The 27,563-nt window shown below is 44.3% G+C and overlaps 1 protein-coding gene and 1 pseudogene across 2 annotated transcripts in view; one reads left to right on the top strand and one right to left on the bottom strand.

Annotated features, from left to right (window-relative positions):
* Positions 1-11,185, bottom strand: part of LOC144674642 (uncharacterized) — a 57,623-nt gene extending 46,438 nt beyond the window's left edge. Inside the window, 1 exon segment of the mRNA XM_078535905.1 lies at positions 10,559-11,185. Coding sequence (XP_078392031.1) covers positions 10,559-11,185 — 627 coding nt within the window.
* LOC144674641 (uncharacterized) lies at positions 3,734-21,206 on the top strand (annotated as a pseudogene). Its single transcript, XR_013574603.1, has 2 exons — positions 3,734-3,791; positions 20,082-21,206. The product of XR_013574603.1 is annotated as an uncharacterized LOC144674641 (transcript).
* Positions 21,207-27,563: the final 6,357 nt, after the last annotated feature.

Raw genomic sequence — 27,563 nt, 5'->3', positions numbered from 1 at the left:
CCTCGCCTTTTCCCCGGAGACCTGGATTTTCTGTCCAATCCTCTCTTGAAATCCACGATTGAACCTGCCTCCCCCACACTCTCAGATAGTGCATTCCAGATCCTAACCACTCGCTGTGTAACAGAGAAACCCCTTTAGAATTATTGGCTTCGGGACAATCAGAATATTTGGTAACAGACAAAACACTGAAAGTTTCAAAGGGAGACGGCAACTGTTGTAGGAGAGCTGGTTCCCGGTGAGATGGAGGTGTCCATGTATCCACGATGAGTGTCCCAAATTTAATTTTGGGAGAATGAAACTGATAGAGAACAATTGTCATTCTGGTAGCAGCAATCTGAAGCTTTAACTCACTGACCCCCTGCTTTAGGGTATCTCGAAGAGTCAACTTTCATCAGTCTCTGTTGCACAATTGATCAGTGCATTCAGCTGAGAACTGAAAAAAAATCGGTGGTTTGAGGCCACCCAGGGGCAAATCCGTCGTCGTTTTCTCCCCATCAACATTCATTCCCACACAGGTCTGGCTGGCTCTGTGGCTCTGAAACCACAGGAAAATATCGCCCAACATTGCAAGCTCGACTTTTACCCTCTGAGTTCGCACAACAATCTTCATTTCTGAACTTTCATTTCAAAGAATATTCTGAATATTCATTTTAAAGAAAATAAACGATCATGTACCTCCATCTAGCCCAATAGAAATCTATGAAGTTATTGGATCAAACGAACACATCAATTTTTCTCTCTTCCTCAGCTCCACAGTGAGTGAGACAGGGAAATGCAGCAATTATCCAGCCCAACACTCTCCAATCAGCCGCTGCCAGAAGAAACATTCTTTTAAAACTATTATTATTTTGCTGAATTTTATTTTGAGAAAGAATGAAGACTCAGGAAGGTGCTGGCTTAGTGGTATTGTCACTGGGCTAGTAATCCAGAGTAATCAGGGTAATCCATTGGGGGCCAGGGTTGGAATCCCACATAGAATTGAAAGTCTAACGGTGACCATGGAACGATTGTCATAAGAACTCATCTGGTTCACTAATGTCCTTTAGGGAAGCAAGAATGACACCAACCTGGTTCTGTTTTTGTTCTATTTTCCAGTGCTAGTTTCATGACTGTTTTCGTTAATGAACGTAAATATGAAAACTCTCGAATGTTTGGTTGGATTAGATTCAATTTAAATGATAATTAACTCTGTAGACAGCGAGTTAAAACCAGGGAAAATGGGAAGCGGAAAACCCCAATGGATTTGGACTCCAACGCCTTAACCACTTGGCCACGATGACTGGTCCTCTGCACAGTTTAATGTTGTTGGCATAGAATCATAAATGCCTACAGCAGAAAAGGAGTAAATTCGGTCCATCGTGTCCGTGTCGGCTCTCTGGAAGAGCAATTTAACTAATTTCATAATCCCACCTTTTTCCCACAGCAATTTATATCGATCCTGTCCCTCCTCGTCCTTCCTGTAAAAATGAAACACCGCATACATACCCCTAAATAAAATTTGAGCTGGCAGGTGTTCGAACTGCTGTTCAAACTGCTCATGTACAACTTGCAATTTCCAAAACACACCAACCTCATCACTGCGGTTCCTGTGAAACTGACAACGGAACACACGGCTGACATTCATCACTGAAAGTAACTGACGCACGTCAAATTCTAAACGCTTCCATGCTGCAGCTGTTTCTGCTTCTATCCCTGCCTCGCCTCCAGCTCCATGTGCCCGTTAAACTCCCAGGTCAATTAATTGCTTGATGCAGGCAAAGTTAGTTCACGAACCTAATTTTTCCCTGGTAAGCAGGGACAGGGAATGTAAGACACGAGGCTTTGAGTCGGGATGGGTTGACAGGAGCTCATTTTCCTGATTGTCCGAGATACTGATTACAGGAATGTGCACAGTGTCAATTATCCACAGCCAGACTCTCCTTCCAATCTTGTGCACCTTGTTAAGCTTTGAAACTGTTAATATTTTCACACTGGATTTCAATGTGAAGAAAGCGGAGCTGGGATGAGTTTATGTTGTTCAGTCGATGTACTGCAAGAAGGTACACAACAGGCTCATGATAAAAGTACCTATTTTGAAAGGGACGCTCCATCTCCATACCATTATGTTTATCCAGAAGCCCTGTTAAAGGTGCAAGAAATATTTACTGGAGTGATGCCAGAACTGAAAAGTTATAACTTTCAAGAACGATTCAAAAGGTTCAACAGGTTCTCTGGAAAACAGGGTGAGGGATGACTTGATCGAAGCTGTTAATGTCAGAAAAGTGTTTGGAAGATGTTTCCACTTTCAGACAGACAAGAATCAATATAACTTAGTCACCAATAAATCCAATGTCCATTTCAGAAGCAACGTCTTTGACCAGAAAGAAAGGCTGAAAATGATAGAAGTACTTGGCATATCTGGAAATTTCATTGGATTGAGAGTCAGAGTTATGTTTTCAGGTCTGTGCACTGACTCAGTACAGTTCTGCTGAAAAGTCACAGGCCTGAAAGGAAAAATATGTGTCTCTCCACTGACGCTACCAGGCCTGTTTCGAATTCCAAAATGTCCTGTTTTTATTTCAGATTTACAGCATCTTTTCCTTGGATGAGAATGTAGAACTCATTTCAAGAAGGATTTGAGATCCAAGTCTGAGCTTCACACTCCTGGGTAAAGTCACACACTGAAAACATCATTCACCAGCTGAATGTGGAAATGATTCACTCGATCATCTGATGAGTTGACACAGCAGCAGTCACATCTGATGGAGAAAATTCTGGTAGTTCATGTGTGCAAAGTTTGGCCACCAGTCACCAGAGGCTTTAAAAGTTCAAAAGATTTAATCCGCAATAGGCACATTCTTACTGGCAAGACGGAGTTTAAATGTTCAGTGTGTGGAAAGAAAAATAACTTCTTCACCTCACCTGCTAAGAATCAAGTGAATTGACATCTAACTGTAGGGATTTGTTCTGCTGTTAATTACACCCATGTCAGGAGTATGGTAGAGGCGTGTGTACTTTATTGCCTCAATTGATTTAATAATTTTATATCTTGACCCTAAATCTTTAGTCATCATCGGATCATCAAAAATAATTTTATATGCAACAGTATCGGCTTCTAATGGCGGATCTGTCACCTAGCATTCACAGCGGGAGAGAATGTGCTCTATCCAGAGCCCCAGAGAGATAAGCATGCGCATTGCGGGTGTGGTTGGCACCTGCGCATTGTGGATTCCTGTCTGAGCATGCGCAGTGCTATCCTGTGAGCAGAGCGGCAGCGAGTGGGTGAAAAAATGGTGACTGCAGCAGAATAACAGAGTTGTGGGTGGGTGAGCGGGAGGAATGGAGCCAGCGGAGTGCGCAAGGAGGCTTCATAAACACTTGGTGCAGGCCCCAGACGCTTAATAGGAAACTACCGGTCCCGCGTTTGCAGCAAACAGACCGGAAATAGCTGAATATCCCTCTGCTCGGCCCGGGGGAGCGGCTGTGCAGCAGGGCGCATGCGCGGCCATACTGGTCCAGGAGGTAGGAGGAGACAATGTTGTGAATTTCTATCCTGGACTGACAGGGATGGTTTTTGGAAACTCCATTTACAGGGGGTTAGAAGGAGAGGATTTACATACAGTAAACTCAAACCAATGTCTGTCTCTTCGCAATTTCAATCCTGGGCTGAAAGTGATGGATTTTTTTAATACTCTTTTTACAGGATGTAAAATGGGAAGGATTTGCAAACGGAAAGCTCAAACCAAACATCACATCAAGATCTAACAGTGTCACTCGATTCATCAGGATCTGAATATTATTGGCCTCTGACTGTAAGCATTGTGTTCCAGCTCATTCGACCACTCACTCTGTAAATTCCTTTCCTCGTTGATCTTGCCTCAAATCTTAAACCTGTGTCTGTAATCCTTTTATGATCAACTAATGTGAACATCTTTATCTACCTTATCTCAACCTATCATAAACTTATGCACCTCCATAAAATCTCCCCTCAACCTACTTTGCTCCAAGGAGAACAACACCAGTTTCTCCAAACTAACCTTACAACTAAAATCCCTCATCCCTCGACCCAATCTGGTAAATATCCTCTGCACCCTCTCAAGGACCCTCCCATCCTTCATAATGTGTGGTGATCACTGGTTTGCACAGACCCAGATGTTCTGTGTCCATGTCTGTGACATCATCACACATCGACAATTACACTGTGACATCATCGCACATCGACAATTACACCGTGACATCATCCCGCTCCCTGGATATTTCCTCAACTGGGAGATTTTTCTCTGACTCCAGTGCTTCTGATATCTTTCCAGCTGCAGGCTCCAGCAGGAGAGTTTATATTTAAAAACTGAAATTGTTTCAGAGTTGAGTATTCTTGACTATTCATCCACGGTTTAGAGCTTTTAGTGCTGTGCTCTGTTATCTGTGAGAGGTTTCATGTCTCTGGGACTGGTGCGAGTCCTTTACTGTGGATCTGAATCCATGTCCATCTATTGCTCTGTTTCACCTCTGCCCTTCCTGATCACCTCTCTGCCATTGTCTAACTTTCTCTGTCTCTAATTATGAGTGTATTTTAATTATGTTTAGGATTTTAATGTTCCTTCTGTCAACTGTGTCTAAATGAGGTTTCCACTGCTGCCCATCCCCTGACCATGTGCTGCTGGCTCACCAGCTTTATCTTCCCACAGTACCTTTGAGGAATTGTTTTTTCCTGAGCTGTAGTCCATTTCTCATTCACTTTGGCACCTATGTTAACCATCAAATTCTGCCCAACCTGAAATGGTAATTAATTCATTCTATTGTGTAATTAAATGTACAGGAGTGTTAGAAAACAACATTTGACACTGAGCCACATGAAGAGATATCAGGGCAGATGAACAAAGTTTTACTCAAAGAGGTAGGTTTTAAGGAGGAAAGTGAGGTGGAGAAGTTTAGGCGGGAAATTCCAGAGCTTGTGGCCTTGGCAGCTGCTGGGGGAGACACAAAAGGTGGAGCAGTTAAAATCAGGAATGCTGAGCAGGTCGGAATTAGAGAAGCAAATATATCTCGAAGGGCTGTGAGGCTGGAGGAGATTACAGAGGTAGGGAGGGAGAGACCATGGAGGGATTTGAAAACAAGAATGAGAAATTTGAAATTGAGGTTCTCCTTAACCCAGAGCTCTTGTAAGTCAGTGAGTACAGGGGTGAATAAGACTTGGTGCAAGTGAGCAGAGTTTTGGATTACAGGGAGGCTGAATGTGGGAGGCCAGCTGGGAGTGCGTTAGGATAGTTACGTCTAGAGGGAACAAAGGAATGGATGACAGATTGAGCAATTACATACAGGAATATGCGGATAGTGTGGGAAAAATATTTTGATCAGATTGAATGTTGGAGCAGGCTCAAAGGGCTGAATGGCCTACTCCTGCTCCTATGTCCCTATGAACAGCCTGGTTCAGCCTCAGTTGTCAGGGAGAAGGATGGAGCCGGTGGTCAGGGAGTGGAGTTTGTAGCGGGGACTGAAGACAATGACTTCAGTCTTCCTAATATTGAAATGGAGGAAATTTCTGTTCATCCAGACAAGTCAGGATAGTGTGTGACTAGGACGGGATCTTGGAGGTGATGGTGTTCACATACACCTGCTACCCTGGTCCTTTAGGTGGTGGAGGTTGAGATTTCTGGAGACTTTGTCATAGTTCTTGTTGTGTTGTAGATATCCCTTCACCCCCTGCCTCTCCCACCTCTCTCTCCCTCTGCTTCCTTGTAGGCCAGAGCCTTGTGTAGACCCAGACTGGGTGGCAGGTTCCCTTCCCTGAAGGACATTAGTGAACCAGTTGGGTTTTTATGACAATCCAGCAGTTTTCATGGTCACTTTTTCCTCGTGCCGGCCCCACAAATTCCCAGATTCATTCAGCTCAATTTCACAACCTGCCTTTGTGTTTTTGTGGGTTCTCTCTCACTCCCTTTTTTCTGTTTTAAATCAATTTCACAGGGTATTAGAAGGGGAGGATTTGCAGTCGGGAAACTGAAATCAAACATCACATCAGGACCTGACGGAGTCGCACAATTTATCGTAAACTGAATATCATCGGATTTTGAACATGGAAGGAAAAGGCACCGTTCACAGTGGGGAGAAACCAAGGAAATGTGTGGATTGTGGAAAGGAATTCAGATACCCATTTGAGCTGGAAACTCATCGGTGCACTCACACTGGGGAGAGGCCGTTCACCAGCTCCGAGTGTGGGAAAGGATTCAGTCAGTCATCCAGCCTGAAGACCCACCAGCGAGTTCACACTGACAAGAGACCTTTTAAATGCTCAGACTGTGGGAAGTGCTGTAAAAGTTCTGGGGAACTGATGCGTCATCAACATGTTCACATTGACGAGAGACCGTTCAGGTGCTCTCACTGTGGGACTGGATTCAGACGTTCATCTCATCTCACTGTACACCAGCGAATTCACACTGGGGAGAGACCATTCACCTGCTCCCAGTGTGGGAAGCGTTTCACTACTTCATCCAACCTACTGATGCACCAGCGAGTTCACACTGGGGAGAGGCCTTTTCAATGTCCATACTGTGGGAAATGCTATAAAAGTCCTGGGAATCTGATGTCCCATCAACGTGTTCACTCTGACGTGAGACCTTTTAAATGCTCAGACTGTGGGAAGTGCTATAAAAGTTCTGGGGAGCTGCTTCGTCATCAACGTGTTCACACTGACGAGAGACCGTTCAGGTGCTCTCACTGTGGGACTGGGTTCAGGCGATCATCTCAACTCACTGTACACCAGCGAATTCACACTGGGGAGAGACCGTTCATATGCTCCAAGTGTGGAAAGGGATTCACTCAGTCATCCCATCTGCTGATACACCAGCGGGTTCACACTGGGGAGAGGCCGTTCATCTGCTCCGGGTGTGGGAAGGGATTCACTCGCTTATACCATCTGTAGAGACACCAGCAAGTTCACAAGTAAATACAGTGATTGGATTCTGCTGTTAATCACATCCAGGACTGAACCATGTTCATGGGGGTCTCTTTCTGCTGATGTTAAGAAACTCCAGGTCAGTTATCGGGAGTAATATTCTGGATAAAAGTCAAATAAATAAGCTTTGTGTTAAACTCAGCGTGTATCAATTTTTAATCTCTCAAACACAAGTTAGTTCCTTTCGAAGGGCTCTTCCTCACCCCCGTCTCCTCCATCCTCACCTCCAACAACAAGTGTGAGGAGCTCATGGGGCAGAAAATTACGCTCGGTGGGAGAGTGTCCCGACGTCATCGCGCAGTCCTGCAATATTTTGCCGACAATTAAGAAGCCTGTAAGGCCACTAAGAAGTTAATTAAATTCAAATTTACGCTGCCCATCGAACCTAATGGTTGATGGGCGGGCGAAAAGGCCAAGTGGCCTTTACCTTTTTCAGGAAACCTCATCCACGGGCGGGACGAGGTCGCCTGAAACAAATCAAATTTTACACTTGAATTAAAAACATGAAACAAAAACAGAAAATGCTGGAAAAACTTAGCACGTCTGACAGCATCTCTGGAGAGACAAACCGAGTTTTGCTTCTTTGCAAAAGTATTTTGCAGTATTTTGCTTTTATCGTATTTAATTCACTGCCACTTCTCTTCCAGGAATGCCGACCTTGAAGAAGTACTGCTCTGCAGTATTTTGCTTTTATCTTATTAATTAAAAACATGTCCCTGCTCATGTGACAGAGTGACATGAGGGGACATGTTTCATAACATGTATAAAATCTTTAATTTCTTTTTCAAATCAATCCATCTCCCTGAGACAGCTCTCTGCCTCAGGGAGATTATGTAGCTCACTCTCGCGTGCATGTACAAAGGTCACATTCGCCCAGCTCGCACTCCTCCCTCCGCCCGCACAGGCAGGGCTGAGCACTGCTGCTCACGTTTCACGCAACGCAGGCCTTAATTGGCCTCCAGCATGAAATTGCCTTCCGGGCCTGATTGCAGGCAGCAGTCAGCTTCCTGACTGCCCCACTCGCCCCATCGAGCCCGCACGCCAAGGGCAAAATTCTGCCCATGGAGCTTCCTTGTCACTAAGATTGAGACAATCCGATCAGCTGCCTCTGCTGCTTCCCTCCCTTCCACTAACCCACCGGGACAAACTGCCTTTAAAATTCCCCCTTGTCTGAACCCTGAACTCACATCTTTCTCCAGTTTCTCTCCCATCTCCCTCATGCCCTCTCACTGCTCATCTTGTCCAAGAGACCCACTTTCTGCTGTACTGACCCCACTCTCACTGAACTACTGATCACCCAACTTCTCCATGTCAGCTGATATTATTCACAGTTTTTTCTCTCTCTCCCCTGGTACTGTATCAAAGTGCTTATCCCACACCCAATACTGGATGAGCAGAAATTACCTCAATTAAAAATTGGAAAGACCAAAGCCATTGTCTTCAATCACTACTACAAATTCCATCCTGTAACTACTGAGACCATCCCTATGAGTTATCATAGGGATACATTGTCCTATGTTTATCAAGCCAGGAATCTTTCTTCCTAAACAAGGGAGAGAGAGAGAGAGAGAGCTATTCTTGTAATGTTCAATAAATTTCTGAAGATTTCATAAGATTAATTAGACAGTGATTTCTCACAGATCTCCCCACTTTGAGAAGGGAATATCCTTATTGACTTCTCACAACTGATTTCTGACTAACTTCACTATTTCTAAGCTCCGAGCTTGTTTTCCTAATTTCTTGATGACAAACCTTAGATAACATACTAAAGCTACTAGAATGATCAGAATCAGCAACACAAACCATTTAGCCGCCACCAAGAATAAATGTCAAATCTTTTCCACTAAAATGTGATAACTATCGACTTATATTCATCCTCCCTATCAGCTGATCAGCTTACACAATTCTAAATTATTGACATGTTGTAATTACATCTGGTTCAAACAAAAGTTCATGCACAGACTTTAAAGATTCTCCAGCTCTGTTCACCTGCACCCACTTCGTGGATATTTTCTAAATCCAGATTCTATTTCCTTCTTCAAATTAATTCGACTCACTTTGATATGTTCAATGTGTTTAATTCTTTCCTGAATGTTTGAGAGACAATTTTTATATGGAATACGTGTTAATGTCTTGACAATTTAAAACATTGTTTCATTCTACTGGCCACAATAATCACTCATGTTCTGTTTTTTTTATTCATTCATGGGATATGGGCTTCGCTGGCTGGGCTAGCATTTATTGCCCATCCCTAGTTGCGCTTGAGAAAGTGGTGGTGAGCTGCTTTCTTGAACCACTGCAGTCCATGTGGTGTAGGTTTACCCACAGTGCTGTTAGGAAGGGAGTTCCAGGATTTTGACCCAACGACAGTGAAGAAATGTTTCCATATCAGGATGGTGAGCAACTTGGAGGGGAATTTCCAGGTGGTGGTGTTCCCATCTATCTGCTGCCCTTATCCTTCTAGATGGTAGTGGTCATGGGTTTGGACGGTGCTGTTGAAGGAGCCTTGGTGAATTCTTGCAGTGGTCATCATCAAACCCCATCTCCTCTCATCCATTTTCCAGCACTTGGCCCGTAGCCCTGTAAGCTGTGGTGTTTCAAGTGTTCATCTAAATACTTCTTAAATGTTGTGAGGTTTCCTGCCTCTACCACCCCCTCAGGCACTGAGTTCCACATTTCACCTGGGCCTGGGGATTTATCCACTTTTAAGGCCGTCATTAGAGACCAAGTCTCAGTTAATCATTGTCCGAATCTGGGGAAGGAAGGGGGAGATTCTGTTAGCAAATGGATTGAAAAATAACAAAGACCAAGTTCCAGCTCATACCATTCGCACCTTATGATAACATAGTTATGGGATAATCTTGAGATGGATAGAGTTGTATTAGAAGCATTTCAGGGAAGGTTCACACAGTTGATTTCTGGGATGAAAGCGTTGTCTTTCTTTTAAAATTCATTCATGGGATGTAAGCTTTGCTGGCTGGTTCCAGATAGCCCCCACCCTCTGGGTGAAAAGAAAATCCTCAAATCCCCTCTAAACCTTCTTCCCCTTACCTTAAATCTATACCCCCTCAGTATTGACCCCTCCACTAAAGAGAAAAATGTCTTCCTGTCCACCCTATCTATGCCCCTCATAATTTTGTGCACCTCTATCAGGTCCCCCCTCAGCCTTCTCTGCTCTGAGGAAAACAATCCCAGCCTATCTAGTCTCTCTTCATAGCTGAAATGCTCCAGCCCAGGGAACATCCTGAGTGAATCTCCTCTGCACCCTCTCCAGTGCATTCAAGTCCTTCCTGTAGTGTGGCAAACAGAACTGCACAGAATACTCCAAATGTGGCCTAACTAATGCTTTATACTGCTCCATCATAACATCCCTGCTCTTACGTTCAATGCCTCGACTAATATGTCGACAATGTCTGACACAAAGCTGATTTATTTAACCTTTATCCAAAATTTTAAACTCCAGCTCAGTTACAGGGATTATTAACATCAGCAGAAACAAACCCCAACTGTCGGAAACAGCACGGTTCAGTCCTGGATATGATTAACAGCAGCAATAACAGCAGAATCCAACCCTGGGAGTCACTTGTGAATACAGTGGTGTATCTGCAGGGTGGATGAATGACTGAATCCCTTCCCACACACGGAGCAGGTGAACAGTCTCTCTCCAGTGTGAACTCGCTGGTGTTTCAGCCGGAGGGATGGGTGAATGAATCCTTTCCCACACACGGACCAGGTCAATGGCCTTTCTCCAGTGTGAACTCGCTGGTGTGTAAGCCGGAGGGATGGGTAAATGAATACCTTCCCACACACGGAGCAGGTTAATGGCCGTTCTCCAGTGTGAACTCGCTGGTGTGTCAGCAGATCCATTTTGCTTTTATAGCTTTTCACACAGTCGGCATATTTAAAAGGTCTCTTTTCAGAGTGAACACGTTGATGTGAAGTGAGCTGGGTTAGTTGAGTCAATCTCTTCCCACACTTGGAGCAGTTGAATGGTTTCTGCCCAGTGTGAACTCGCTGATATGTCAGCAGAATCTTTCTGCTATTAAAGCAATTTTCACAGTCAGAACATTTAAAAGGTCTCTTGTCAGAGTGTACAAGTTGATGTGAAGTGAGGGTACTTATCTGAGTGAATCCCTTCCCACAGTCAGTGCAGGTGAACGGCCTCTCCCCAGTGTGAGTGCGCTGATGAGTTTCCAGCTCAGATGGGGATCTGAATCCTAACCCACAGTCCCCACATTTCCGTGGTCTCTCCATGGTGTCGGTGACCCATGTCTCTCCATGTTGGACGATCAGTTGAATCCTTGTCCACAGACAGAACACTTCTCCCTGCTATGAATGATGAAATGTTTTTTTTCAGTTGGTGTAACAGGTTAAAGCTCCTTCTACAGTCAGTTCACTGGAGCACTTTCACTCGGGTGTATGTGTGTCTCGGTGCTTTTCCAGTCACACTGATGTTTGAAATCTTTTCCCACAGACAGAACAGACAAATATTTCTCCTTCCACAGTCAAAGATCAATGTTATTCAGTCCAATGTCGGGAATTATAGACCAGTCAGCCTGATGTCGGTCGTAGGGAAAATTCTAGAGTCCATTATAAAAGATTCAATAGCTGAACACTTGGAAAACAGTGGCAGAATGGGACAGAGTCCACATGGATTTATGAATGGGAAATCATGCTTGACAAATCTACTGGAATTTTTCGACGATGTAACTCGTAGAGTTGATGAGGGGGAGCCAGTGGATGTTGTTTATTTGGACTTTCAGATAGCTTTCGACAAAATCCCACATAAGAGATTAGCGTGTAAAATTAGAGCACATGGGATTGGGGATGGTGTATTGAGATGGATAGAAAACTGATTGGCAGACAGGAAACAAAGAGAAGGAATAAACGGGTCTTTTTCAGAATGGCAGGAAGTTACTAGTGGGGTACCACAGGGATCTGTGCTGGGACCCCAGCTTTCATAATATTTATTAATGATTTAGGTGAGGGAATTAAATGTAATATTTCCAAATTTGCAGATGACACAAAGCTGGGTGGGAGGGTGAGCTGTGAGGAGGATGCAGAGATGCTTCAGTGTGATTTGGACAATCTGAGTGAGTGGGCAGAAGCATGGCAGATGCAGTATAATGTGGATAAATGTGAGGTTATCCACTTTGGTAGCAAAAACAGGAAGGCAGATTATTATCTGAATGGCTATAAATTGAGAGAGGGGAATGTGCAACGAGACCTGGGTGTCCTCGTACACCAGTTGCTGAAGGTAAGCATGCAGGTGCTGCAGGCGGTAAAGGAGGCAAATGGTATGTTGGCCTTCATAGCGAGAGGATTCGAGTACAGGAGCAGGGGTGTCTTGCTGCAATTATACAGGGCCTTGGTGAGACCATACCTGGAATATTGTGTGCAGCTTTGGTCTCCTTGTCTGAGGAAGGATTTTGTTGCTATAGAGGGAGTGCAGCGAAGGTTTACCAGACTGATTCCTGGGATGGCAGGACTGACATATGAGGAGAGATTGAGTCGTTTAGGATTATATTCACTGGAGTTCAGAAGAATGAGGGGGGATCTCATGGAAATCGAGAAAATTCTATCAGGACTAGACAGGATAGATGCAGGAAAAAGTTTTCCCAATGGTGGGGGAGTCCAGAACCAGGGGTCACAGCCTAACGATACAGGGTAGACCATTTAGGACTGAGATGAGGAGAAATTTCTTCACCCAGAGAGTGGTGAGCCTGTGGAATTCGTTACCACAGATAGTAGTTGAGGCCAAAACATAGTATGTTTTCAAGAATGAGTTAGATATCGCTCTTGGGGCGAAAGGGATCAAAGGATATGGGGAGAAAGCGGGAGCAGGCTATTGAGTTGGATGATCGGCCATGATCATAATGAATGGCGGAGCAGGATCGAAGGGCCGAATGGCCTACTCCTGCTCCTATTTTCTATGTTTTTTTGTTTCCTGGTTAATCGAGTGACATTGTCAGATCTTGATCTGATATTTGGTTTTAGTGTCCTATCTGCAAATCATCTCCCTCTTGTACCCTGTAAAAGGAGTTTACAAAAACCATCACTGTAAGTACAGGATAGAAATTCAAAACAGAAAATTCGAGTTTCTTTGGAACATTCTTTCCCCAAACATATGGTCCAATCAAACTGAAAGAAGTTCAAATCAGCAACAAAGTCCCAATAAAAGCAAAGGAAATCTTAATAACTAAACAAGGACGTTGTTTCCAGTGCCTGTGAGACACTCTGTACCCTCAGGTGCCCACTGGATGTGGAAGGTGTCAAGCTTACCGGTGGACACCGCATGTTCCCTCTCCAGGGACACCAGGGCACGGACAAGACCATGGAAGAGAGATCGGCAGCCAGTATAACCACCCCCATGTGTGTCACCCATCCTGGATCTACAAATTCCTGTTTTAAACAGGCACATGAACAGTTACAGGAAAAGATTCGCTGTCTTACCGCAGCCCCTCTCCCCATCCGTCCTACACTGGGCAACCAGAGATTAGGATTGTGGGGCTGAAGTGTCACCAAAGTCTGCGAATCAGCCCCATAGGGGCTGCAGCCTCTCACTCTGAACATATACATGGCCCATGGACTCCTCTAGGCCGCAAACATCACCTGCAGCCTGGGAGTGGGTAAAGCTGCTTAAAACACTGTCCCCCCGTCTACCGTTTGCTTTTCCCCGGGCACCAGGACCCTGTTGGGCAACGGGACCGTGGAGCCCCGCCCACTCACTGTTGCAGGAACAAGATGGCCGCGCATGCGCCCTACTACCTCCTGAAAAAAGATGGCGGCCGTTATCCTGGGTCAGGGTCTCGGGGATAAATATATAAAAACTCAATAAAATTAGAGATGAAATGATAGAGAAACCTGAATGTAACAGAACATCCATTATCCACCGGAAAGATGGGGAGTGGGAATTGTCCATCTCAGTCTCCTCAATAGATACTTAATGAGGGGACATTATTCTCTGTGTCTTTCCCGGACCTGGAGATGGAAAAGGGGCAAATGAATGAACTTTAAACACCTCGTCCACTTGGCACAGAAACTGTCTGAAACTCCGAATAGAAACCACATGGAACAAAATACTGACAAATACTCAACTGTTGGCTACAAATAAATAAAAATATATATTAGGGGAGACGGTGCCACAGTGGGAATGTTACTGGACTAATAATCCAGAAAACCAGCTTAATGCTCTGGGGACAGGGGTTCAAATCCCACCACAGCAGCTGGTGGGATTAAAAATCAATTATTAAATCTGGAATTGAAAGCGAATCTCAATAAGGGCGACGATTCAGCCATTGTCGATTGTCATAAAAACCGACCTGGTTCACTAATGTCCTTTCGGGAAGGAAATCTGCCGTCCTTACCTGGTCTGACATGTGACTCCAGATCCACATTGAAATGTGGTTACTCTTAATAGCCCTCTGAAATGGTGTGGCAAGCACTTGCTTCAAGGGCAACAAATGCTGGCCCTGCCCACATTCCATGAAAGAAAGTTTTTAACACCACCGCCACTGAATGGCTACAATTTCAGAAGGAAGTGAAGACAGAGGGTCCAGAAAAGATGCAAGAGAATGGTTCCCCTTAAAAGCATAACAAGCCTAACTTCACCGAACCTAATTGAAGTTCCAACCTCTTGTGGATCTTTCCTGCACACTCCCTAATGCCTCACATTCTTCCTAAAGCTCAGAATTGGACACAATACTGCAGTTGTGTCCAAAGCAGTGTTTTATTCGGGTTTATTCTAACTTGGTTGATTTTGCACTTTATTCCCGTATTCATAAAGCCCAGGATTCCACATGCTTTATTCACTGCTTTCTCAGCCTGCCCCGCCATCTTCAATGATTTGTGCACATAAAGCCCCAGATTACGCTGCTCCTGCACCTTTTTACACTTGTATCCTTTATTTTATATTGTCGCTCCTTGTTCTTCATACCAAAATGAATCACTTCACACCTCTCTGAATGAAATTTTATCTGCCACCTGTCTGCCCATTCCACCATCGTGTCTGTGTCCTCTTGAGGTTTATCACCATTCTCCCCACTGTAAAGACAACTTGAAAATTTGGTGTCGTTTGCAAATTTTGAAATGCTGCTCTGCACACACAAGTCGAGATCATTAATATATATCAAGAAATCAGTGGTCTGACCACCGACCCCTTGTGATCCCACTGTATACTTTTCCTCAATTTGAAAAAGCAACAGTTCACCATGCGTATAAAAACAAAAAACTACTGCGGATGCTGGAAATCCAAAACGAAAACAGAATTACCTGGAAAAAACTCAGCAGGTCTGGCAGCGTCGGCGGAGAAGAAAAGAGTTGATGTTTCGAGTCCTCGTGACCCTTCAACAGAGCTCCATGTTCACCATGCGTGTTGCTTCCTGTCACGCAGCCAATGCTGCCTCTGCCCCATGGATTTAAACTTTGCAGACAAGCCTGTTACTTGGCATTGCATCAAATGCCTTTTAGCAGTTCATGTGCACATTAACCGTGTTACCCTCATCAACATTCTCTGTTGCCTTATCAAAAACTCAAGAAATTTAGTTCAACACGATTGTTCTGAACAAATTGTACAAGTGGCTTAATTTTAACCTGAATTGCCGCTTCTAAATGCTTTCCCACACAGAGGTTAAAGTGACTGGTCTGTCAATGCTGGACTGACCCTTCCATTTAAGATTACTAAGGATTTAATATTAGTGCCAGGAAGCGTGAGGAGAATGTGAGGAGTTGTGAAATTGTAACTAAATTTAAAGACACATAACTGATAAATAACTCAATAATTAATCAGATTTCAAGACATAAAGTACAGATAAATTAATTTATGAATAACTGAATTGAATTATTAATAATGTCAGGTAGAGTGCTTGGAATGGAAAAACGAAAATTACTGCAATGCTTAAAACATGAAATGAAAAGAGTAAAAACTGGAAACACTCAGCAGGTCTGGAAGAATCTGTAGAGAGAGAAACAGAATTAACGTTTCAGGTCTGTGAGCCAGTGAAGGGGGAGGTGGAAGAAGAACAGAAGGAAAGGTCTATGAAAGGCTGCAGGGTAGGAGAGATTAACTGACAAAAGGTTTCATAATGCAAGGTTAAAGGGAGTGGTAATGGGACTATTAAAAACACAAAAGCTGTTTCTCGATTCGGTGTGAATGGCACGATAACAACAGTCTGAATGCAATGTGAGGAAAATGAGAGAAATAAGAAAGGAAAACTAGGACTCAAAGAAATAAGGAACAAACGAGGGCAGAGATTATGATAGGAAATTGTTGAATTCAAATTTTGATTCCCAATGTCTGTAAAGTGTCTCTTTTTGATCTGGTAATGTACTGTTACATTTCTATATATTCTCAGGTCAGATGAAAGGTCAGAGCTGTCACGTTAACTCTGTTTCTATTGCGACAGATGAAGGCCTGACCTGCTGAGGAATTCCAGCATTTTCAGATTCATGTCGGGATTGTAGACTTTGAGAGTTTGTAAAGATAGAGATTGTCCAAAATTAATTTGCCACATCGATAACAGAAGTCTCGGTCTCATGAAACTCCAGTCTCATCGTTTTATATTCGGGTCTGGGGGATAATGTTCACTGTTTTATATTCGGTCCTGGGAGGATAATGTTCACTGTTTTATATTCGGGTCTGGGGGATAATGTTCACTGTTTTATATTCGGGTCTGGGGGGAATAATGTTCACTGTTTTATATTCGGGTCTGGGGGATAATGTTCACTGTTTTATATTCGGGTCTGGGGGATAATGTTCACTGTTTTATATTCGGGTCTGGGGGAATAATGTTCACTGTTTTATATTCGGGTCTGGGCATAATGTTCACTGTTTTATATTCGGGTCTGGGAGGATCATGTTCACTGTGTTATATTCGGGTCTGGGGGATAATGTTCACTGTTTTATATTCGGGTCTGGGAGGATAATGTTCACTGTTTTATATTCGGGTCTGGGAGGATAATGTTCACTGTTTTATATTTGGGTCTGGGAGGGTAATGTTTACTGTTTTAGATGCTGGTCTGGTGCGGAATAAAATGAAGAGCCTCTTTAATTGAGTACAGTAACTGCATTTTTGGCTCTGACTTTAAACAAAAGAATCTAGCCTGTTGTGTGGGACAAAAATTTTCAGTTTTGCTGATTTCAATTAAGGCGAGTTTGAAGCTAAATCCAGGAATTCTGTAAATCTAAACTAAAACCAGACAAGCAGAAAGCTACTGATGGTTGAAGTGGCCGGGGTGGTGGCGGAGGCAGGTGTCCGGAGGAAGTCTGACACACACACTGCACAGGGTGAGCAGGAGAATGGGGCTGAATTACTTGGTTAAACAGGGAGCCAGGGACAAAAGCAGCAGGTGGGAAACACTTTGAATGGAGCAGCGGGTTACAGGCAAGTCAGAGAATCATGGAATGGTTACAGCAAAGAAAGAGGCCGTTCAGCCAGTCGTGTCTGTGTTATCCCCCTGAAGGGACAATTTACCTAATGCCACGTCCCTGCCTTTGCCCCATAGCCCTGCAATTAAACAAGATTAAACAAGTCTTAAACAAAACTTGTATGAATCAAGATGTTCACGCGAAGGGGCAGCAGAAAAAAAGAAAAACAACTTGTTTACAGAGTGTATCGGGAGTGGGGAGCAGCATAATGTACCTATGCAGGTCAGTGAGGATCTCCAAGGTCGTTCAGCCGTCTGCATGCAGTGTTTAGTGGGCCCTGGGGGAGGGGGTGATGGAACCATTTGGGACAAAGCACAGGGTGGGAGGTCACCCCTCCCCACTGTCTTGGTTACACAAAGGACTCACCTTGGACTGTCCCACACCTAGGCCCCGCCCGGTCAAGCTGGTAGGTTGAGCTGTGAGCTGGGCGGAGTTGAGGGGTTTGAGTGACAGGTCTGGGGCTATATCAGAGCAGGCACAGTCACTGCTCCCCCTTTCCTCGTGGAAGTTTGACTGGAGTCGTGTTGGCGAGTGTTTCTAAACTCTGTCTCACTATCCCGGGAATGGAGGTGGATTGGAGGTTGTTGTGAGTGTTGGATTATATTGTTTCTCCTCATTCTTCCCGCTTCTCCCACTCCCAGTTCCAGGCTGCAGGTCCCGGTGATTCTGGATGCGGGACAGTTGTTAGTCCCGGCCCTGGTGTGGGTGCGCAAGCGCAGATGCGCGGCTTATTGTTCTGTAATAATGGCGGGTGATCGTTCTCCTGTATTTTGCTGCAGTTCTTCACCTCCTTGACTCTCCCGGCGCCATAGTTGCCACCTGCCGATTGCGGCAACCGACCTTCCAACCGGAAATTAACAACTTTTAGATAGAGCGGTTTCTGGAGCGCATAGCATTGTGGGAACATTGCCCGCCATTAGTCGGCAGCCATCGCCGAGAGTTATCGTGCAGCCTGAAGGCAGGTCAGCGACCTGAGCCCCTACTTCTGTTTCTTAATCTGTTCATGCTGCCTGACCTGCTGGATATTTAAAATATTTTATGTCTTAACTTCAGTTCCAGTCTTCCAGAGCTTTGCTTTTGTTTTATTGTTTCATGCAGCCGAGTCTGGAAACACAGACATACCAATTAGGAGCCGGTTTGAATTAGGGTGGGTGTTGAATGGGGGTCTTTTTTGTTGCATCAATTTTGAGCTGGAGTGGAATTGGAGGAGAAGCTGCTGGGGTTAACCCCGAGGACTTTGCAACCCAGTCGGGCCCGGCAATTTCCAGTGTGAGGCTGTTAAAGGAGGTAGATCTTGGGGGAGAACAGAGTGACAAACGTCCATTCAATTTAAGAGTGTTGTTTTAGTAACAACTATTTCCACGATGCCTTTTTTTCCGAGATTTTTTGTTAACTCGATTCTTGGTATTTGGTGTCACTAACAAGACCAGCAGATATTGTCAATCCCCAGTTGTCTGTTGGTCAGGTGTTGGTCGGCCTTCTTCCTGAATCGCTGCAGTCACTGTGGTGAAGGTGTTCCAACAATGCTGTTTGGTAGGGAGTTACAGGATTTTCACTCAGCGATGATAAATGTCCAAATCAACAACAACAAGTTGCATTTATGTAGCACACTGATTAGAATAGAATGTTCCAAAGTATTTCACAGGAATATTATACCGGAATATTTAACACTGAAGCACATGAGGAGATATTGGGGCACATGATCAACAGCTTGGTCAAAGAGGCAAGTTTTAAGGAGAGTCTTAAAGGATGAGAAAGAGAGGCCTAAATAGGGAATTCTAGAACTTATAGCCTGAGCAGCTGAAGACACGGTCACCAACAGTGAGTCAATTAAAATCAGGGATGCTCAATCGGTCTGAATGAAATGAGTCCAGATATCTGGGAGGGATGTAGATTGGACGATATGAGAGAGATAGTGAGGGGCGTAGTCACTGAAGGATTTCAAAACAAGGATGAGAAGTTGAACATTGAGGTGCTGCTTAACGAGGAGCCTATGTAGCTCAATGAGAACAGGGGCGTTGGATGAACGAGACAAAGTGCGAGTAAAGACATGGGAAGTGGAGTTTTAAATGACTCCATTGTTTCTGTGGCAGGCTAGGAACTTTCCAGTTTAGAGGTAGCAAAGGAATGGATGCGTTTCAGCAGCAGCTGAGCTGAGGCAGGAATGAAATTCAGCAAAATGACTGATGTGGAAATGGACGGCCTTAGTGGTATGTAGTCAGAAGCTCAGCTTGGGGTGAAATATGACACCAAGATTGTGAACAGTCTGGTTCGGCCTCAGAGTTGTCAGAAAGGCATTGAAGGTTGGGGAGTGGAGTTTGTAACAGGGAATGAAAACAATGGCTTCAGTCTTCCCAAAATTTAAATGGAGGAAGTTTCTGTCCATCCAATAATGGATGTCAGACAAGTCAGGGCGGAGTGTGACTCGGAGGTGATGGTGTTCACATTCACCTGCTACCCTGGTCCTTATGGAGGTTGGAGGATAAGGGATTGGGAAATTCTGTCAATGTTCTGGTAGAGTTGCGTAGGCCCAGACTAGCAGGCAGGTTCCCTTCCCTGAAGGACATTAGTGAACCAGTTGGGTTTTTATGATAATCCAGCAGATTTCATGGTCACTTTTACCTAATGCCAGTCCCACACGTTGAGCTCAATTTCACACCCAGCCTTTGTATTTTTGTGTGTTCTCCTTCACTCTCCTTTGTTTGTTTTGTACTATTTTCACAGGGTTTGCAGTCCAGAATCACAAACCCGACATCACATCAGGATCTGATGGTGTCGTCCAATTTATCGTAACCCAAATACCATCGGATTTTGAATATGGGGGTTAAGAGACCTGTTCACAGTGGAGAGAAAGCGCATGCATGTTCTGTGCGTGGGCGAGGCTTCAGCCGATCATCTGACCTGTTGAAACACAGTCACAATGGAGAGAATCCATGGAAATGTGGGGACTGTGGGAAGGGATTCAATCACCCATCCCAGCTGGAAATCCATCAGTGTACAAGCACTGGAGAGAGGCCATTCACAAGTTCAGTGTGTGGAAAGGGATTTTCTGATTCATCCAACCGTCTGAAACACCAGCAAGTTCACGCTAGGGAGAGGCCATTCACCTGCTCCGAGTGTGGGAAGGGATTCACTCAGTCATTCCACCTGCTGAGACACCAACAAGTTCACACTAGGGAGAGACTGTTTATCTGTTCTGTGTGTAAAAAGAGATTTGCTGATTCATCCTCCCTAATGAAACATAAGTGAGTTCACACTAGGGAGAGACTGTTTACCTGCACTGTGTGTAAAAATGGATTTGCTGATTCATCCAACCGACTGAAACACCAGCGAGTTCACACTGGGGAGAGACCATTTACCTGTTCTGATTGTGGGAAGGGATTCACTCAGTCATTCCATCTGCTTAGACACCAACGAGTTCATATTGGGGAGAGACCATTTACCTGTTCTGATTGTGGGAAGGGATTCACTGATTCATGCACCCTGCTGAGACACCAGAGAGTTCATACTGGGGAAAGACCATTTACCTGTTCTGATTGTGGGAAGGGATTCACTGATTCATCCAACCTGCTGAGACACCAGAGAGTTCACACTGGAGAGAGACCATTTACCTGCTCCACATGTGGAAAGGGATTTGCTGATCCATCCAACCTCCTGGAACACCAGCGAATTCACACTGGGGAAAGACCATTCACCTGCTCCAAGTGTGGGAAGGGATTCACTCGGTCATTCCATCTACTGAGACACCAGAGAGTTCACACTGGGGAGAGGCCATTTACCTGCACTGAGTGTGGGAAGGGATTCACTCGGTCATTCCATCTACTGAGACACCAGAGAGTTCACAAGTAACTGCTGTGGTTGGATTTAGTTCCCAATGATATTCTTGTCTGAAGCATATTCATAAGAGTGTGTTTCTGCTGAGGTTAATAAACTCCAGCCCAGTTACAGATTCTGTATAAAATTGGAATAAATCAGCTTTGCGATAAACAGTGTGTTGAGTCGTTTTGATATCTCTAGCACAAGTTAGTTCCTTTTGAAGGGCTCTCCCTCTGCCCTGTCTCCTCCATCCCCAGCCCCAATGACAATTGTGAGGAGCTCATGGAGCTTCTTTGTCACTAAGATTGAGACAATCCGATCAGCTGCCTCTGCTTCTTCCCTCCCTTCCACTAACCCACCAGGACAAACTGTCTCTAAATTTCCCTCAATGTCTGAGCCGTGAACACAGCTTTTTCCAGTTTCTCTCCCATCTCCTCTCATGCCCTCTGTGTGCACCACTTGCTCCATCGACCCTATTCCCACTAAACTACTGACCATCCAACTTCCCCATGTTTACCGTCATTGTCAATGGTTCTCTCTTTTCAGATACTGTTCTGCTCTCCTTTAAACCTTCCATCATTATATATCCTTAAATAAAAACAAGCCCTTCACTCTTCCATCTTTGCATGCTGCTGCCCCATCTCCAGCCTCTCTTTCCTTTCAAAAATCCTGAAACAATTTGTAATCTCCCAAAACTGTGTCCATTTTTCCGAGAACTCCCTGTTTGAATTCCTCCAATCAGGTTTCTGCCCTGCTTCAGTTCGAAAACAGTTCTTATCAAGGCCACAAGTGAGATCCTATGTGGCTGCGACACAGGTAAACTTTCTCTTCTGGTCCTTCCCGATGTGTCTCACCTTCTGGGAGAGGAGACAGACAGACCTGTGAGGAACACCTCCGATCGGGCAGCGGGCTAAGTTTGAAAATAAACTCAAGGGCGACATCGCAGGAAAACTTGGTTGGTGAGAAGTTGCTGTTACGGAGTGTGTTTAAATAGCTTAAAACTAGAAAAAAAAAACATAACATTTATAATGAGGTAGCTGCCTGGATTTCAGTAAGGAACACCAACAATAGGGAAGTAATGTTAAATCAAGTCAAAGTGAAATCTAGTCATAAAGTAAACCAAAGTAAGGTAAAGTTAGGAGAAGTGTAGCAAAGTGAAGTTAATGTTAATTTATTCTACTCATCCTCCTTTAAGTGTAAAATGAGAAGGATGTAAAATGGGTAACAGGAAGTAGTAGTGAGGCTACAAGGCAGGAGAAACAAAGCAGAGCATTGAGTCTGCTTCGAATGCAGAATTATGTTAAAAAGACAAAATTAAAGGTGCTCTACCTGAATGCACACAGCATTCGCAATCGATTATCAAAAGGCACAAATAGTAAGATATTGGGGTAAGATATTATTGCCATTATGGAAACATGGCTGCATGGTGACAAAAACTGGGAACTGAATATTCATGGATACTGGAAGTTTAGTAAAGGCAGACAAGGAGGTGGAGTTGTGCTGATAATCAGGGATGAGATCAGTGCATTAGTAAAGGGGATCTCAGTTTGGAAGAACAATGTGTGGAATCTGTTTGGGTGGAGCTAAGAATTAGCAAAAAGCAGCAGACATTGGTTGGAGTTGTTCATAGCCTACCAAATAGTAATGGTAATGTATTAATCAGGAGATGATAGAAGCATGTAGCATAGCCTATACATTGATCATGGGTGACTTCAATCTACATGTACACTGGGTAAACCAATTGAGCACTGATGCTGTGGAAGATGAATTTCTGGAGTATGTTGGGAACGGTTTTCTAGAGCAGTATGTTGAGGAGCCGACTCGAGGACAGGCTATTTTAGATCTAGTATTATGTAATAAAAAAGGACTAATTAATAATCTTGTTGTAAAAGAACCTTGAGGGGCGAGTGAACACAATATTACATTATTTTATACTATGTTTGAAAATGAGGTAGTTCACTCTGAAGCAAGGGTGTTAAAGTTGAATAAAGGAAATTATGAAGGCGTGTGGGAGAAATTGGCTGAGATAGAATGTGAAAATACATTAAAATGTACAGAGGCAATGGATAGTCTTCAAAGAATTATTACATGGCTAACAGCACATACACCTTCCTTCAAGGTGCAGAACCCCTAAAAAGTCAGTCAACCGTGGCTGACAAAGGAAGTTAAGGATGGTATAAGATTTAAAGATAAGCTCATGAAGTTGCCAGAAGTGGGATTAAACCTGAGGATTGGGAGGCTTTTAAAATACAACAAAAGAAGACCAGGAAACTGGTAAAGGGAGAATAGCATATGAATGCAATCTAGAGAAAAGATAAAAACAGACTCTAAAAGCTGCTTTAGGCAAATGTGGGTCCATTGCATGCAGAGTCGGGGAAATAGAGAAATGGCAGAGAAGCTAAATGATAATTCTGAGTCTGCCTTCACCGGGGAAGATACAAGCGAGGTGGGAATGTGTTGTGAGGTAGATGTAAAGCAGCTATGGGAGGATTTGGACAGACTTAGTGAGTGGGCAAGAACATGGCAGATGGAATATATTGTGGAAAAATGGCAGAAGGAACTGACGTTCAGAGTATTTCCTAAATGATGAGATGAGAAAGTGTAGATGTACAAAGGGACCTGGTTGTCCTTGTCCATAAGTCGCTGAAGGCTAACATGCAGATGCAGCAAGCTATTCGGAAGGCTCGTGGAATGTTAGCTTTTGCCACAAGAGGATTTGAGTACAGGAGAGGTGAAGTCTTGCTTCAATTGTTCAGAATCTTGTTTAGACCACACCTGGAGTAGTGTGTGCAGTTTTGGTCACCTTGCCTGAGAAGGATATTATTGCCATAGAGGGAGTGCAATGAAAGTTCACAGGCCTGTTCCAGGGATGGTGGGACTGTCTTATGAAGAGAGATTGGGCAAATTCACCCCCCTTAATCAGTACATATTTCACCACATCTCCACCTCCTTTTAGATCTGAAGAAGAGTTATACGGACTCGAAATGTTATCTCTGTCTCTCTCTCCGAAGATGCTTTCAGACCTGCTGTGTTTTTCCGACATTTTTTGTTTTTGTTCACCTGTTCCTATGTCTGCGGTGGATCCCCCTCTCCCAGGCCTGGGCTTCCATGTGATGTTCTGAATGTGAAGTCACCTGAGCCAAATGAGATGCACCCAAGGATACTGGGAGAACTGGATTAACAGAAATTTCCTCCATTTAAATATTGAGAAGACGAAAGCCATTGTCTTCAGTCCTCGCTACAAACTCCACTCCATAGTCACTGGCTCCATCCCTCTACCTTGCAGGGAGTTGGAGTGGAGCGGACCTGTGGGAGATACTCGGGAGATGAGAAGTGTCTATAAATACAGGTCGGGGATTCGAGTGAGGACTACCTTGCTGGGAGTCAGGGCGGAGCAGACCTGCAGGAGACAGTGGGGAGCTGAGGAACCCCTATAAATAAAGACTGGGGGTTTGAGTGAGGAGAGTCTATAAATACAGACTGGGGATTTGAGTAAGGAGCGTCTATAAATACAGACCGAGGATTTGAGTGAGGAGTGTCTATAAATACAGAGTGGGGATTTGAGTAAGCAGCGTCTACAAATACAGACCGGGGATTTGAGTGAGGAGTGTCTATAAATACAGAGTGGGGATTTGAGTGAGGAGAATCTATAAATACAGACCGGGGATTTGAGTGAGGAGTGTCTATAAATACAGACGGGGGATTTGAGTGAGGAGTGTCTATAAATACAGACCGGGGATTTGAGTGAGGAACGTCTATAAATACAGACGGGGGATTTGAGTGAGGAGTGTCTATAAATACAGACTGGGGATATGAGTGAGGAGCGTCCATAAATACAGACCGAGGATTTGAGTATGGAGTGTCTATAAATACAGACCGGGGATTTGAGTGAGGAGCGTCTATGAATACAGACCGGGGATTTGAGTGAGGAGCGTCTATAAATACAGAGTGGGATTTGAGTAAGCAGCGTCTACAAATACAGACCGGGGATTTGAGTGAGGAGTGTCTATAAATACAGAGTGGGGATTTGAGTGAGGAGAATCTATAAATACAGACCGAGGATTTGAGTGTGGAACGCCTATAAATAGAGACAGGGGGTTTGAGTGATGAGTGTCTATAAATACAGTCCGGGGATTTGAGTGAGGAGCGTCTATCATTACAGACCGGGGATTTGAGTGAGGAGCTTCTATAAATACAGACCGGGGATTTGAGAGAGGAGCGCCTATAAATACACAGCGGGGATTTGAGAGAGGAGCGCCTATAAATACAGACTGGGGATTCGAGTGAGGAACGTCTATAAATACAGATTGAGGATTTGAGTGAGGATCGTCTATAAATACAGAGCGGGGATTTGAGTGAGGAACGTCAAAAATACAAACGGGGGATTTGAGTGAGGAGTGTCTATAAATACAGACTGGGGATATGAGTGAGGAGCATCCATAAATACAGACCGAGGATTTGAGTGGGGAGTGTCTATAAATACAGACCGGGGATTTGAGAGAGGAGCGCCTATAAATACAGACCGGGGATTCGAGTGAGGAACGTCTATAAATACAGATGGGGTATTCGAGTGAGGAACGTCTATAAATACAGATTGGGGATTCGAGTGAGGAACGTCTATAAATACAGATTGGGGATTTGAGTGAGGATCGTCTATAAATACAGAGCGGGGATTTGAGTGAGGAGTGTCTATAAATACAGACTGGGGATTTGAGTGAGGAGCGCCTATAAATACAAACCGGGGATTTGAGTGAGGAACGTCTATAAATACAGATGGGGGATTTGAGTGAGGAGCGTCTGTAAATACACAGCGGGGATTTGAGTGAGGAGCATCTATAAATACAGACGGGGGATTTGAGTGAGGAGTGTCTATAAATAGAGACCGAGGATTTCAGTGAGGAGCGTCCATAAATACAGACGGGGGATTTGAGTGAGGAGTGTCTATAAATACAGACCGGGGATTTGAGTGAGGAGTGTCAATAAATAAAGACCGAGGATTTGAGTGTGGAACGCCTATAAATACAGACCGGGGATTTCAGTAAGGAATGTTTATAAATACAGACGGGGGACTTGAGTGAGGAACGTCTATAAATACAGACGGGGGATTTGAGTGAGGAATGGGCTGTTTCACTGTTGCAGCTGCTGTGAGGCAGCAGGAGTGGGGGGGAAAGAGACAACTGTGATGTCACAGGAAGCTGGTACGTTGATTGGTCGGTAAGTGCTCAGTCTAAGGGACAGTGTGTGAGAAACCAGCTTAGGACAGGCGAATTCTGGTAGATCTATAAATAAAAATAACTTTACAATAATAATCCAAAATTTAAAAACTTTAAAATTCAAATAAAACAACAAAGATTTTAAACAAGCAATAAAATAGAGTTACTTAAATAAACATCTAATACACATCCCGTGTGGTGAAGAAGCATATAATCTTTAGTTGTCAGTGGTACTAGCATTCAGTAAACACAGTAAATTGTAGCATGCATAGGAAGAAAGTAATTAAAGTAAATTAACTAAATAACATAAGTTAGAATGGTCGGACAGGGGTTATGTTGCAGCTGTGAGATGTGGGAGCTTTTGGACGCCAAGGTGATCCGTGACAAACACGTCTGCAGGAAGTGTAAGCAGCTTGAGGAATTCCGGATCAGGATTATTGATCTGGAAACTGAAATGCAGACACTGTGCAACATAAGGGACGGGGAGAAATACCTGGATACTTTGTTCCAGAAAACGGTCACACCTCTTAGAAGAGGGTCATCTGTTTTGATCAGCAATGAAGGACAGGAGGATGTGACTGTCAGTGAGGCAGGTAATGGGACTGAGCAGGCAGGAGCGGAGGAGCCTCAGACTTTGCTAGTGTCAAACAGGTTTGAGGTGCTCACAACCTGTGTGGATGAAAGTGAAATGTGCAAGGTGGATGAGCTGGCTGGCCATGACACTGTGGTACAGGAAGCCATTCACGCAGGGGGAGCAAAAAGGAATGTAGTGGTAGTAAGGGGTAGTATAGTGAGGGCATTGACACTGTTCTCTGCAGCAAAAAGTGAGAGTCCAGACAACTGTGTTGCCTGCCCAGTGCCAGGGTTTGGGACATCTGCTCAGGGCTGGAGAGGGACTTGCAATGGGAGGGGTAGAATCCAGTTGTTGTGGTCCATGTACATACCAATGACAGAGCTAGAACTAGGAAAGAGGTTCTGTAAAGTCAGTATAAGGAGCTAGGTACCAGATTATGTAGCAGAACCTCAAAGGTAATAATCTCTGGATTATTACCTGAGCCATGTGCAAATTGGCATTGCGCAAATAAGACTGGAGAGACCAATGCGTGGTTCAAAGATTGGTTTGGGAGAACTGGGTTCCGGTTTGTGGGGCACTGGTATCAGTGCTGGGGACAGTGGG

Source organism: Cetorhinus maximus, unplaced genomic scaffold (assembly GCF_964194155.1).
Source record: "Cetorhinus maximus unplaced genomic scaffold, sCetMax3.hap1.1 HAP1_SCAFFOLD_739, whole genome shotgun sequence".
In the NCBI taxonomy this organism is placed as follows: domain Eukaryota; kingdom Metazoa; phylum Chordata; class Chondrichthyes; order Lamniformes; family Cetorhinidae; genus Cetorhinus; species Cetorhinus maximus.
This window is presented reverse-complemented; position numbering and strand designations above follow the sequence as displayed.